General features: G+C 40.5%; 1 protein-coding gene and 1 long non-coding RNA gene across 2 annotated transcripts in view; one reads left to right on the forward strand and one right to left on the reverse strand.

Moving 5' to 3' along the window:
• Positions 1 to 15199, reverse strand: part of LOC148145395 (uncharacterized) — a 64106-nt gene that overhangs the window by 30467 nt on the left and 18440 nt on the right. The window contains exon 2 of the long non-coding RNA XR_015761268.1: positions 14828 to 14991. This is a non-coding gene — a long non-coding RNA (uncharacterized LOC148145395). The remainder of the gene's footprint in view (positions 1 to 14827; positions 14992 to 15199) is intronic.
• nipsnap1 (nipsnap homolog 1 (C. elegans)) overlaps positions 1 to 15199 on the forward strand; it is a 39347-nt gene that overhangs the window by 22417 nt on the left and 1731 nt on the right. The window contains exons 5-9 of the mRNA XM_088000089.1: positions 758 to 828; positions 3026 to 3166; positions 4183 to 4214; positions 12235 to 12329; positions 13075 to 13158. Coding sequence (XP_087856215.1) covers positions 758 to 828; positions 3026 to 3166; positions 4183 to 4214; positions 12235 to 12329; positions 13075 to 13158 — 423 coding nt within the window. The remainder of the gene's footprint in view (positions 1 to 757; positions 829 to 3025; positions 3167 to 4182; positions 4215 to 12234; positions 12330 to 13074; positions 13159 to 15199) is intronic.

The raw sequence follows: 15199 nt of genomic DNA on the forward strand, positions 1-15199 counted from the left end.
CAGTCAGCAGTTGTGCTACTGAGTCCCAGTTGGTGATGGATGTGAAGTCCCCACACAGAACACATTCACTGCCCTTGCCACCCTCATGACTTCTTTGAAGTGGCGTTCAACATAGGTGAGTACTGATTCATCAGCTGAGGAAGGAAATAGCTGAGAATTCACAGGCAGTTTCAACACAGAGCTTTACCTAATATCATAAGAGACCATCAGGTGGAGTAGTCAATGTAGAAGACTCCCAAGGTCATTCCCTCCAGGCTATATAACAGCTTGCTACCGTCTCTAATGGATCTATCCTGCTGATGAGCTAAGATGAACAGGGTATTTATTAGGAGAGCCAGGATTCTGGGACATTAGTTTAAGGTAAAATGTGGTGAGTATGACTGTGTCAGGCTGTTCCTTCACTGGGCTGTCACAAAAGGCATGGTGAACCAGGTTTTTATGATACTCTAGCCATTTTATGATCCCGTTTATGAATATAAATTGTTTTATTCCAACTGTATTTAATTAATAGAATTCCCTAGCTGCTACGGTGGGATTTGAACTCAGTTCTCCACATGGGTAGTCCAGACCTGTGGATTACTAACACAGTGACATGAGCAGTCTGCTACTCTACCTCAGCAAAATTCATTGTTGTGAAGGAAGTCCTCAAAATGCCCGTGGCATATAATTTATTACTGAGTCTTACCAATTTTTTTCTTTCATACTGTAACACCTTTTTTTGTGTACACGGCAAATTTGTCATTTTTATTTTGCACAGTGCATTTGTGGCGGTTTTCTGGTGGTTATCCTGCTTTGACAGATGCTATGGAGAAGCTATTACAGAATAAGGTAATAGATGAAAGCCAATCCCTAAGTCATCCAGCCTCAGACAGTTAAATTTAGTTTCATTTTACACAGCCAACATTAGTCTGTACACGTGCTTATATTTTTCTACTCAGTGGTGTATAATTGAGCATCTGGGTATTTGGAAGAAGATTAGGTTCAGACAAATATACTTATGCTAACGTGACCTGCGTTTTGTGTATCTTCTATGACTGTAAGATATAAGGTTATATAATGTAAAGGTTAGAAATGACTGTCGTTTTTAAACAAATTTCAGACAACCAGACATCACTGCTGCTGAGGACAGCTTTATCCTCCTGAACCTCACTGCATCAATTGATACAAGTGAGAACTCCATTGCCCTCCGTCATTTCATCTTCATGATTGTTCTCAGCTTGCTTCCCAGTGCCCTGCTCTAATGCAGAAGGCACATCTGCTTCTGGTCTACAATGGCTTCTCCTCAGGCATGTCCAATGTTTCGCTTTTGGCCACAATTCCTCCTATACATGCTGCCCATTTGTGATGACATCCATTACGTATAGGGTCAGTCACCATTTGTATATTGACACTCAACTCTATTTCTGTATTACTATCCTTAATTCCATCAGTGTTCTGTCCAACTGCTTGTAGCATATTCAGTCATGAATGAACTTTCCATTGCTAAGTACCAAAACATTGGAGGGCACTGAAGGTCTTTGGTTTCATTGCTCTCTTTGACTGCTCACTTGGGCTTCATTATTGGTGGTTGTTTCATTCTTACCTGAACTTCAAACTCCACATCTCAACCACCAAGATTTGTTGATTGCTATCTCCTCTTCACCAACCACCACACTTACTCCTCCCCTGACCCCCATCCTGCCACTACCCTCTCCTCAGCTCTTATTCATCACTAAAATTCTCATCTGTAAAATCATCTGTATTAGACTGAACCATTCCACACTACCCCAGGAAATCTTGATCTCCTTATGTGCACTTGTCCTTCACAACTTCCATTTGATTGCCCCAACACTCAAATCCATTCCCTCATTCAGGTTTTTTGTCCGTGACATTATCCTTCCCATCCTCTGGAATCCTGCTTAAGTGCCAGCAAAGGCCTGATGATTATCTGAAACATTATTCTGGATTCTATAGAAACGTCATCTCACCCCTTACCTCACCAGCCCTCCTCAAACCCTGACGGCTGTCGTGCAGTGATTTATTGCAGGATGTAGAATTAATTGTTTTAAGGCTGGTCTTCCACAGCTTTTTCACAAGGAAGTCCTGCCTTAGAGCATTGCTCACCCCATTTGGATTGGTCGACAGCTCTGTAGTCACACCAGTGCCAACTGGGAGCAGTGGCCACTACCGGGAGTTCAAGCATCCCACTTTTGAAGCGTCCAGAGAGCCTGGAATTGGACATCCTGCCTGTCAGGGGCCTCCCTTTCCTCCTCCCCCTCCCATTGTGACTAAAATATCCTATCAGTGGTGAGATGAGGCCTTTACATAGCAGCGAATGCACTACTAGTGGCCTCAATGGGTCTAAAAGCAGATGGGCCACCCAGCACCTTCCCCACACCCCAAGAAATGTCAGATAGGTTGGTTAGGTGGTAGAAGTCACCTGCCTGCATTTACAAACCTGTCAGTGCACTGGTGTATAATTTATTCCATTGTTCCTCTCCAGCCACTCTGGCCTTAACACCACGATACTTTTCTTAAAACTCGGCTGTCTTGTTGCCTCCTTCAAAACTCCGCAGATACCCTGTCCTCCAATCAGCTTGCCTAATTTGGCTATTATCCCTGCCCGCCATTATCCCAGAGGACTACTCTCACATTAGAGAGAGAGAAATGGCTGGCAGTGGTTTAACCCGAGGGTCACCACATCTCTGGTTAGTAGTGAGGTTGACCATGTGGGATCTGCATGGTAACCTTAGCTGGTGACAGAATTGAACCCATGCTGTAGGTATCACTGTGCATCGCAAACCAGCCATCCAGCCACTAGCACCACCTGATGTCTCATTTCACTTCACTGGTCTGCTTTGGGATGTTTTGTTAAGTTGAAATGTTACTTAAATAAATACAAGTTGCTGTTATCTAAGACTACTGTTTTATTTTCATCAATTTATTGGTAGTTTTGAGATTGTCTCTCACATAATTCCCATTTAATCCCACTGATTATTAGTGTCCAGTTTTATGACTTTGGATGATTGTTTTCCATATATTTCAGGAATATTTGGAATATCGAAAAGAGAGGAGCAAGATGTTGTTGTCTCGTAAAAACCAGTTGCTCTTGGAATTCAGTTTTTGGAATGAACCATTACCAAGACTGGGACCTAATATTTATGAACTCAGGACATATTACTTAAAGGTAGATCACTCTAAGAGAGAATGTACTGTTCCATATCTGGTTAATATTAGCACTGGAGTTAAAGCAAACGGAATGGATAGCTGTTCCAGAGAACTATTACAGAGAACTGTCATATTCTGTGCCTGGGAATTTCCTGAATGTCCTGTCACCAACCAGTTATAATAAACTACCTGAAAATGAAACAATATCCTTCGACTGAAATTTTACTTCATAGAACACATTGTGGTGCAATTTACGTGACATTTCCACAAATACAGTTGTATTTTGTTAGAGGTGCACCACTAAACTGAATTTGAGATGGGATTTCAGTCGGGTAATGGAGCTGAGTTGGCTGCTTCCCTTTAAAGCAATATTTGCTTTCTCCATCTCAATCTGTATCTAATAACACACACATCTGGATGTTAGTCTCCGCCTGCCTCACTACGACACTGACTTGGGGCGAATCATACCTTTTTTGTGGTCCCATTTTTGTTTGAGAATCTGTAACTCTGCACTCAGTCTCTCCCACTGGAAGAAATCAGCACGTGGGGAACTTGGAAACACTTTCTCCTGATCACTCTCTCATGTCACAGGTTTCAAAAGGTGAATCAGAAATGCTGCAGCATTTTAACAAGAAATCTTAGTGATAGGGTTTAGGAGGGTGATGGGGAAGTATTTTCTAACAACGAACCATTACTTCATTTTGAAACTGCGAAAAGGAGAACTTGTGATACTTGCCCAACAACCTTGTGTATTTTGAGCATTGATACACTTGTATGTACAAAGCAAACCATCAAAAAAAACTGAATTTATTAGGAGTTTGACAAGCTGAATGTATGTGCTATTTCTTAGCTGTAAGTTTCAGTGATACCTTTCTAATTTATGAGTTTGGAGCAAATAGATTTTACTTTTATTACTAGAACTCAGTACATTAGTTGCTTAAAATAATTAAAGTGATTTACTTTATTCTAGCAACAACCAGTTGTTCAGTGAATCTAATGTGAACGATGATTTATTTTTCCCCTTTTTTTTTTTAGCCAGGGACCATGATTGAATGGGGTAACAACTGGTAAGTGACTGTTTGCTCTATTAAACTTGAATGAATTGTAAGTGTTATTTGACATTATTGGAATATTGAAATTTGACAAATCTAATTGCAACACCAGCAACTTGTTCCAAACTGATGCAAAAGTGAGTCATAGGCCTGAACAATCAGTTTGGTATCATCGAAAATTGGAACATTTTTCAATTCATCAAAATGATTTGTAAACAGGTGAACATAGAATAGAATATAGAACATTACAGTGTAGTACAGGCCCTTCGGCCCTCAATGTTGTGCTGACCTATGGGACCAATTATGGAAGCCCATCTAACCTACACTATTCGATTCTTGTCCAATGACCATTTAAATGCCCTTAAAGTTGGCGAGTCTACTGGTGCAGGCAATGTGTTCCATGCACCTACTTCTCTGAGTAAAGAAACTACCTTTGACATCTGTCCTATATCTATTGTCCCTCAATTTAAAGCTATGTCCCTTTGTGCTAGCCATCACCTTCCAAGGAAAAAGGCTGTTACTGTCCACCCTATCTTAAGTCTCAATGAAGGCGCCTTCTTTGCTATAACAAAAACAGCCTCAAATCCCTTAGCCTTTCCTCGTAAGACCTTGCCCTCCCACCCCCCCCCCCCCCCCCCCCCCCCCCAACCCTGCCCCACTGCCAGGCAACATCCTGTAAATCTCCTCTGAACCCTTTCTAAAGCTTCCACATCCTTCCTATAATGCAGTGACCAGAACTGTACGCAATACTGCAAATGTGGCCACACCAGAGTTTTTAACAACTGGAGCATGATCTCATGGTTCAGAAACTCAATCCCTATACCAATAAAAGCTAACACCCTGTGGTCATTGAAGATTGTGAAAATTAATTCTTGAAACGATGGTGTTACTGCAAAGGTCAACATTTCTTACCTGTCCTTTACTACGCTTAAGAAAGTGATCGTGACACACCTTCTGCGACAGCTGTCATCACTAGAGGTACAGCTATGCTAATGTTAAATAAGAAGTTTCAGGATTTTGATCGAGCAACAATGAAGAAATGACAACAGGATTCCAATTCAGGATATTATGTGACTTGGAGACGATTTAGTAATATTCCCATGCATCCACTGTCCTTCCCACTCTAGGTGGTAGAGGTTATAGATTTGGAAGAAGCAGTCAAAGCTGTCTTGGTGGGTTCTACCTTGCATCTTGAATACGATTCACACTCCTTTATGGTTTAGCACTGGTAGGATGGTGTGAATGATAAAGTTGGAGTACAAAACAAAATGCTGGACACCCAATTCTAAATATGGGAGCCAGGTTATCCTGGATAGTGTTGAGCTTCTTGAGTTCTGTCTGAACCGCACTCTTCTACACGAGTAGGAAATATTTGAGAACACAGCAGACTTAGGTTTTTGTAGATGGTAGTGTCAGGGAGTGAGTTACTTGCTGCAAAATTCCCACCCTTTGGCCTGTTTGGGCCACAGTATCTATAGAGCTGGTCCAGTTAAGTTCCTAGTCAATCATAACTTTCAGAATATTTATGATCAGTGGATTCCACGATAGCAATGCTGTTGAATACCATTAGTGGGCGGTTAAATTCTCTCGTGTTTTGAGGTGATCATTGCCTGCCACTTGTGTGACACAAATGTTAGGTGTCACTAATCAGCTCAAGTCTGAATATGGTTCAACTCTGTCTGCATGTGGGCATGATTTATGAATTAATCACAAAAAGAACATTGCAGTCTAGAGCTAACATCTCCAATCATGATGGAGAGAAGATCACCAATGAAGCACCCAATGACTGTTGAGGGGCCAAAGGTGCTATTGTGAGGAACTCCTGGAACTGGGAAGATTAGCCTCCAGCAACCACAAGTTCAATGTATTTATGCAGTCAATGGAAAGCAGATCCCAAGAACATTCCCCAATACTAGAACTCTTTACCACACTTGGCCAAATATCATATTGATGTCAAGGACTTGCAGCCTACCTGTAAAATTCAACCTTTTCATCAATGTCTTCATCAACGCAATTATGTGATCTGCAGCAAGTGGCCCTAGTGAAATCCAATCAGAATATCGGTGAGTTATTGCAACTTGGTAATATTTCTGACAACACCAAGCATCATTTTGCTGATGATTGAGAGGAGATTGGATGGGATGGTATTTCCTCTGCTTTTTATGGACAGGGCATGTGTGGACAATTTTCCACATTGTCAGACGGTGCCAATGTTGTAACTGCGCTGGAATAGCTTGTTTAGGAGTGTGTCCAGTTTTGAAATACAAGTCTTCAACCAGAACTTTTTCAAACTTACAGCTTTTGCTGTATCCAGTGCCCTCAGTCGTTTCTTGATATCACATGGAGTGACTTGAATTGATTGTAAGCTAGTATTGATGAACATCTGTTGAGCATTTCTGGATGAAGATGATTGCAAACGAATATTCCAACACAGTTTCAATTGTAAATGAATATGCAAACGCAATCATCTTATCTTTTGAACTCATGCTGTTGGCTATGCCAGCATTGAGGTTAGGAATATTTGAGGCTGAGAGGCCTATTCTTTTCCTATTTCTCTGATCTCGTATGTCTTCAGCAAAAGACAGTAGTGTTGCTACTGAGCTACTCTTAATTATTAACATTGAAGTTTACCAACCAGAGGACATTTTGGGCCCAAATAGTGTTCAAAATGGATGAGCTATGATTCACCAGCTAAATGAAGGGTTTCCTTGCCCATGAGAATTCATAGGATTTAGGGTATAGTCAAATAGGTTTATTTGGGAGCACTAGCTTTCGGAACGCTACTCCTTCATCAGTACTTCCAAATAAACCTGTTGGAGTATAACCTGATGTTGTGTGATTTTTAACTTTGTATACCCCAGTCCAACACCGGCATCTCCAATTTAAGTTTCAATGTTGAAGCTACACAGGGTAATTCCTTCCTTGGTGGTAGACCAATGTGCTAACATCAATGCAACAGACGTTGCCACGGCGCGTGTGAGAGGAATTAGGCTTCTGGCTGAAATATAATTGAAAGTATGACTGTGTTAGGTTATTCCTTGACTAATTTGTGGGACAGCCCACCTAACTTTGCCCCATTTCCCCAGCTGTTATTGAGGTGGATATTGTAGGACTGACTTGGTGGAGGGGAATATTCCTTTGATGTGATCAATGCTTGCATCAAGACCAGCTGTCCCATTCATCTTTTGTTTAAAATTAAATTGTTTGAAAGTATTATGACACACTTCCAGGGCAGGTGGGACTTGAACCAAAGGTAGGGACACTACCACTGCTTCCCAAGAATCCCACCTGCCTACCTTCCTGCCATCAAAACTATCACAGGGCACAAAATTCCACCCAGAATTACTGACATTAGCATTTATTTCAGATTTAGTTGTTAACGTTTTAAGTTACAACCTCCAGATGCCATCTTAGAATTGGAATTTAAGTTTCCTACCATTGTCCATTCTCCACATTTCTCTGCCAGCAACATAACCATTATTCCTGGGTTTGTCTGCGGGTAATCTCCCCAGTGTATCAATCATTTTAGCATGTCTGTCAAATTTAAAGCTGCTTTCAGTCAGTGTTACTCAGTTTCTTACAGTTGTTTGAAGTTACACTGGTGCGCTACAGTTCTTAAATCAGTTTTTGAAACATTGAAAGAGGTAAGTCTTGAAGGGAAAGGAAATTCTGTACATTTTCACTTCAGTTTTAAAATGATGAAATCTCTGATCTTAATTGTATGAATGCCATTTTTATTATCCCACTATAACCTATTGAAAAATGTATAAATTCATTAAACAGATCCTAATTGTATATCTCCACACAACGTAAGAACGGAAATAGACTCATTCAGCTCACCAGGTCTGCAGTGCCATTTAAGTGAGTCCATGGCTGATCTGATTAACTGTTCACCTTCCTGTCTTTTCCCATAACCCTTGACTCCTCTACTGATTAAAAATCTGTTTATCTCTGCCTCGAATATATTTAACAATCCATCCCAGACAGCCCTCAGTAGTAAAGAATTCCGCTGATTCACTATCCCTGAGTGAAGAAACTCATCCCCATCTCGATCTTATACGTGTGACCCCATTCCCTGAGATTTTGCCCTGTGTCCCACACTCGCTTTCAGGGGAAACTTTTCTGCATCGATCCTGTCAAGGCCTCTAAGTATCGTGTATGTCTCATTTCTCGTTCTTTCAAATTCCAATGAGTAGAGGCCCAAACTGCTCAACCCCTCCTCCGTAAGACAGTCCCTCCTGCAAAAAGAATGCATTGCTTCATGCATTTTAATCCTATAACACTATGGATTATGTACATACATAATATATATATGTATGTATATATACGTAATCTTTGTGAATAGACTCAGCACATATGTATGGCTGGAAGAAGAAAATTGAACCACGCCATGTAAGTTAATTTTCAGTGAACTTGAGGAGTAAGCAAGCCTTGGAACACGAAATGCCTCTTTACGCAATATTTCTTGCAACGTGTAGAGACTGGAAATCTTTGTTACTCAAATACTCTTTCGTATCTCTAATAAAGACCAATCATTTCCTTTTTCTGGAATTAGAGGACTTCCAATGGTCATATTAAATTCATAGATTCATTATGAATCAATTACTCTGAATCTCTGCCCCTCAGCCACACCAAGTAAATAAATAAATTTCTTTTTGTTGTTGTTTACTCGTGACTGTTTCAGTTAGTGGGTACAAAGCAAAGAGCCTTTTGCATTATATCCTCACAGAGTTTGATTTGAAACATTGGGGTTGAAGTTCCAGAAGGAATTCCATCAGTTTCTTGCTAGAATTCCAGCAGGATCCAGGTGGGTTTCTGAAGAAACGTGTCATGTGTTTGCTGCTGGGAGTATAGACAGATAATCCCCAGATAGTCTTCCTGTATCTGTGTGGGTTTCCTCCAGGTGCTCTGGTTTCTTCCCACAGTCCTGAGATGTGCAGGTTAAGTGGAATGGCCATGCTAAATTGCCCAGGGATGCGTAGATTGGGTGGATTAGTCAGAGGAAATACAGGATTACAGGGATAGGGTGGTCTGGCTGGGACCACTGAATGACCTGCTCCCACACTGTAGGGATTCTGTGTTGCCCGAACTTTTCTCATTGCCAAAAGTGGAACAAATGATCTGTCAAATCGAAAAACTATTTCAGAATGCTATTTTTCAACTCGTGGAGAACACTTGCTGATTGCCAAAGTCACATCGGCTGATTTATTGAACAAATCAGAACATCAACTGAGTCAGTGGCTTTCTTTGAGCTGGCTTGTGAGTCTGTTTAAAATTCCAAGTCATGCTAGAAAGCAACGCACGCACTGTCTGCAGTCCCATTTGTCAATTTCCCTGACTGAGTTCAAGAGTCGAAGGGAAAGGGAGCAAAGCAGCTGTAGCTGAATGAAACACAGCAAGCTGCTGCCAGGATTGTGGAGCTCAGACAGGTCTTCCTATTTGCACGGTGCTGCAGAGATTGAGCTAGGCCAAAGTACAGTCCTGAAGTGAAAGGTCACTTTGGGAGTGTCTCTATATTTTAAGTTCTCTGTGAAGCTTAAATTCCTGTCCGTGTTTATGAATGAGTCAGCTGCCAAAACGATGGAAACAAAAGCCACAAAAATTCTAAACCTGTCTGGCCTGCCTGTAACCGCATTACTCCATAGCTATTGGAACAATCATATCAGGCAAGGCCTTGGTAACAACCAATGAGGTCGTGCAAACAATTGTATAAATAGTCACGTGACAAAAGCTGGCTACTGAGATTGTGTAACTGTTACTGTTTGTACAGTCATGTGATCAGTATTGCCTAATGAGATTTATTGAAAAAGACATAAATGTTAATTATTTTGGTTTGATAATATTCAAAGTTCTCAGTTGTTGAGGCTGTTTTGTAGTTCATTGATTAATGAGTGGGTGAACATCTTACAATCTCCAAGTGTCTCACATACTGTGAATTATTTGGAGTACTCATTTAAAATTGCACGCTGACTCACTGAAGATCTCTCTCCGAGAATAGCAGAAAACTTCTTTCCCAAAGCCCCTCCATTACTTTCAAAATCTGTCTTGAAACCTCCTTCTGAAATGGCATTTCTGTGCCTTCAAATCTTCCTTTGAGTCCCTCCAACCCAATTGTGGAACATTTGGCAATATACTTGTACTAATTCTGAAGAAGGGTCACTGGATTTGAAATGCTAACTCTGTTTCTCTCTCCGTGGGTGCTGCCAGGGATGTTGAGTTTTCTTCAGCAATTTTTGTTTACGTTTTAGATTTCCAGCATCTGCAATTCTTTGATTTGTACTTGTATTAATTGCCTGGATGAGTGCCACAATCAGGAAGCTGAACACTGTCCATTCAAAGCAGCCTGCTAGAACCTATTCACCCTTCACCATGCGTCATGACAGCTCTGGTACAAAGGTTGTTTTGACCTTTACAACTAAGAGGGACAAGGGCAACAGACAAATGGAAACAGCTCCACCTACAGGTTCCCCTCCAAGTCACAGTGTCCTGGATATGGAGTTATATTGCCTTTCCTTCATTGTGATGGGATCAGAATCCTGAAGCCTCCTTGCTAACAGTGCTGTGGGAATACTGGAACCGCATGGACTGCAGCAGTTCAAGAAGGTTGTTCTTGACCACATCCTCAAGAGCCACTAGGGATGTTCACCAACAACCGTGAATGAATATTAACAAAATTAAATTTAAAATGCTCAATCACGTATAATTTGTTTCCCCTCTTTGCTTTGCTTCCCCACTTCCTCCCTTAACCAAAACCATGGCCTCCACAAGCCAGTTTTCAACAACTTAAAAATGAAGCAGGAGAAAGATGATTCAGTGTATCAGTCCCTGTCCTTTTAACAACATCAGCCTCATATTTCAGCATCCACTTTGAATCTCACTCATGATTTAGTATCTCATGTAACATGAGTCCAGAAATAAGATTTTATTGTGGTATTTCTTCTTTCCATTTAAATTTATGTTCACCGACCTTCCTTCCCCAGCTTAGTTTGAAATGCTCATTTTTTACCCAGTACATCACCCTGTAGAATCCCACTGGAAGTAGCCTCCAGTCACAAAACCACCAATTGGCCATAATCCTCTGTTTCCTGACACTGGCCAGTTTTGGATTTAACATGCCACTTTCCGTTGGATCTCATAAACCTATAATTCTCGGCTGCCATGTGCAACATTGTTAAAATCCATGCTGATGGGTTTGGTTTGATCTCTCATGTTTCATCCTAGCCCATCCTTTGTGCATTTGACATATTGTTTGTCTCTGCACTCTTTTCAATATTTATATATGATTTTTGCAACAAGATGGCCAGTTCTAAATACTGCTGCAAATGTGGTTTTACTAGTGCATTTCTTTCATTGGCACAATCACTGGAAACGTTGTTCTGTACTGCTTGGCTGTATATTTAGTTGTTCATTAATTGTCGCTTTGTCCAAACACTAACATTATTCATTTGCAATTCCTTTCTAAATCATAATTTTTTTTTGCACGAGAGCAGGAAGAGATTGTAGATGGGAAATGATATGCAGCACATTATGAATAAAGTATAATTGGAAATAACTAATAAGAAACACATCATCCCCTTTCCTTCACAATATGATATGCCAACAATCACTTCGTAGAAACATAGAAAATAAGATTAGGAGTAGCCATTCAGCCCTTCGAGTCTGCTTCGCCGTTCAACATGATTGTGGCAGATTGTCCAACTCATTGCCCGATTCCCACTTTGTCCCCTTGCCCTTTGATCCCTTTCGCCACAAGAGCTATATCTAACATCATCTTGAAAACATTCAGTGTCGTAGCCTCAACAGCTTTCTGTGACAGAGAATTTGACAAGTTCACCACTCTCTTAGTGAAATAAATTTCTCCTCCTCTCAATCCTAAATGCTTTACTCTGTATCCTTAGACTGTGAGCCCTGGCTCTAGATTCCCTACCATCAGGAAATCCTTCCTGCATTTACTTTGTCTCATACATGACTAGGATGATAGATACTGCAACTTTAGTTGTTTTTAAAACTATTTAAATTTTCTGACTGTCCTCAGGGCGCGAGCAATCCGATTCCGGCAGGAAAACAATGAAGCTGTCGGTGGATTCTTTTCACTGGTTGGTGACCTGTACGTGGTGCATCACCTTTGGGGTAAGTTGAATAAAATGACGTTTCTCAAAAATCTTTGTGAATTTGGGGTAGGTTTTAAATTTGCCACCCCAGCACATAACTTGGAGTTGTGGATCAGTTGAAAAAACATCAAATTGTTTTAATACTGGAGCAATAAATTGAAAACTGTATCCATCCTTGTGGTAAACAGTTTCATAATGGATTGTTATTGCTCTGATTGAATCAGATATTTAATTTCTCAAACTCCTTTCAATAAATGAATATGATCCTAGTTAGTGCAATTATTGATTTTAACTGTTTGGATTGTAGAGAATTATCTTTGTCACACAAGCTGACTTAAATTATTAAAGTATTATATGATTTATTGACATGATAGAATTCACAGGGCTTTATTTGTTCATTGCTAAACCTTGGAAAGTTGGAATAAATTCATAGAATAGCTTCCTTCTGTGGTATATAATTTATCATATTGTGTCTTTCCTTCTCGGGAATACATCCAATTTTCTTTTGAAAGTTAATAATAAACCTACATCCAACAGCATTTTAGTTGGTGTATTTCATGTGTTATGAATTTGCCTTATTAAAACAAAACGTGTTCTTATTTCCCTCTGGTTCTTTTGGCAATAAACTTAAATGTGCATCTTCTGGTTACCAACAGTTGGTGAAAATAGGTTCTCCTTCCTTAGCCAACCAAAACCAATCAGAATTGACAATTAATAAAAATGCTTAATTTTATTTTTCCTTTTATGTCCCCAATCAACTCTAGCTTACAAAGACCTTGCATCCAGACAGGAAACACGGGATGCAGCCTGGCAAAAGTCCGGATGGGATGAGTGTGTCTATTATACAGGTAACCTACAGACTATCGACTAAGCACTGAGAATTTCCACAATAAACACAAAAACGATCACAAGTCTCAATAAAGTGGCAGCAGATCTTTTAATAAGATGAAGATGAAACAGCGGAGATAAAAGAAGTCCATTGAGATATCATATTTTAAAAGTCAAAAGCCTGCTTTCAATTAAGCACCTTATATTTAAAATCTATTCCCGCAGTATACACTTACTGTTAAATACATGTCTATAACTCTGACAGCTAGAATCAGAAACACATTTACAATATATCTTATGTTTCTAGCTATGCTGCTGTATATTGTTGCCCTATATAATCTGGTACAATACTTTCAAATAGAACAATCTGTTTTTTTCTTGTAAGATTCCCTGGGTGGAGGAGGGATAATTGTAGCATTTCTGTGGAGTTTCTGTTCTAATGGTGCTTCATGCTAATTAAGTAATACACTAAGCAATGATGGATAACAGTTCTGCTCCAATATAAATGTGCAGTAAATCTACTCTTGGATAAAGGTCTCATCAGGATTCATCTAAACCATTGCTATGATTCATGTTTTTTGTCCTCAATTACATTTCATTCCAGATACAAAACAACAACTAGAAATAAAAGATTTTGAACTCAGTCACAAGATGTCCTTGCTAAGCCAACATTTATTACCTATCCCTAGTTTCCCTTGAGGTGATGATGTCTTCTTTAGGATAGGGATATCTAAAGAAAGGGAGTATTAGGATTGTGACTGTAAATGAGGCAGCATGGTGGCTCAGTGGTTCGCACTGCTGCCTCACAGCGCCAGGGACTCAGGTTCAATTCCACTGTTGGACGAATTTGTGGAGTTTGCATGTTCTCCCATGTATGTGTGGGTTTCCTCCCACAGTCCAAAGATGTGCAGGTTAGGGTGGATTGGCAATGCTAAGTTGCCCATAATGTCCAGGAATGTGCATACCAGGTGGGTTAGCCATGGTAAATTCAAGATTAGAAGGATAGGGTGAGTAGGATACTGTTTAGTGGGTCAGGGTGGACTCGATGGAACAAATAACTTGTTTCCACACTGTCGGAATTTTGTGATTCTATGAACAACAAAGGAATAGAGGAATGGGGAATATACCATCACACACCTGTTTTATATCTTGTAGATGATGGACAGACTTTGCAAAGTCAGGAAGTGAGTTACTTGCGTGCGGGATTCTGATGCCCCTGACAGTATTTATGTGGCTGGTCCAGCTCAGTTTCTAGTTAATGTTTGGTAAGAAACAGGATGTTGAAAGTGGGGGATCCAGCAATGATAATGCCATTGAGCGTCAAGGACACTACCCTGACCACCTCCAAGGATGGAGGTGATTAACTTCCATAACCATAACCATCATCCTTTGTTTTATGTATGACTCAAGACAACTGTCTTCCTCCCGATTTCAGTTTTACTGATCCTTACACCCTATCCCATATGAAATCTTGCTGACATATACTAACTAGGAGAAAGTGAGGACTGCAGATGCTGGAGATCAGGGCTGAAAATGTGTTGCTGGAACAGTACAGCAGATCAGGCAGCATCCAAGGAGCAGGAGAATCGACGTTTCGGGCATGAGCCCTTCTTCAGGAATGACATATACTAACTCTCAAGATCCTGTTCCACGAATCAAACAAGTTTTATCTTTCTGTTTAAAGCCTACCTTGACATGTCTTCAGTATTTGACCTTATGTCCTATAGTTCCAGCCTTGACCCTCTTCCTCTGACTCCATTCTCTTGTGCCTCTCCTCCTTCCATCGGCACACCTTCCTTTGCCTAGGCCTCATTTTTTTTGGAATTCTCCCTACTTCCGTTTACTTTAAAGTCCTGGAAGAAAACAACATATCTGTAACAGTGAGTACAATTGCAGCATTTGAAATGCATCTGGATGTGTATGTGAACAGGACAGGACAGGTTTCGAGGGAGATTGGTCAAATGCTGACAAATGGGACTAGGTCAGATAGGGATGTCTGGTCAGCAATGATGAGTAGGACTCAAGGGTCTGTGTCCGTGCTGAATGACTCGAGAAAGTATC

Source organism: Chiloscyllium plagiosum, unplaced genomic scaffold (genome assembly GCF_037043375.1).
Source record: "Chiloscyllium plagiosum isolate Xiang-an unplaced genomic scaffold, Cpla_swu_hap1 HiC_scaffold_24, whole genome shotgun sequence".
Classification (NCBI taxonomy): Eukaryota; Metazoa; Chordata; class Chondrichthyes; order Orectolobiformes; family Hemiscylliidae; genus Chiloscyllium; species Chiloscyllium plagiosum.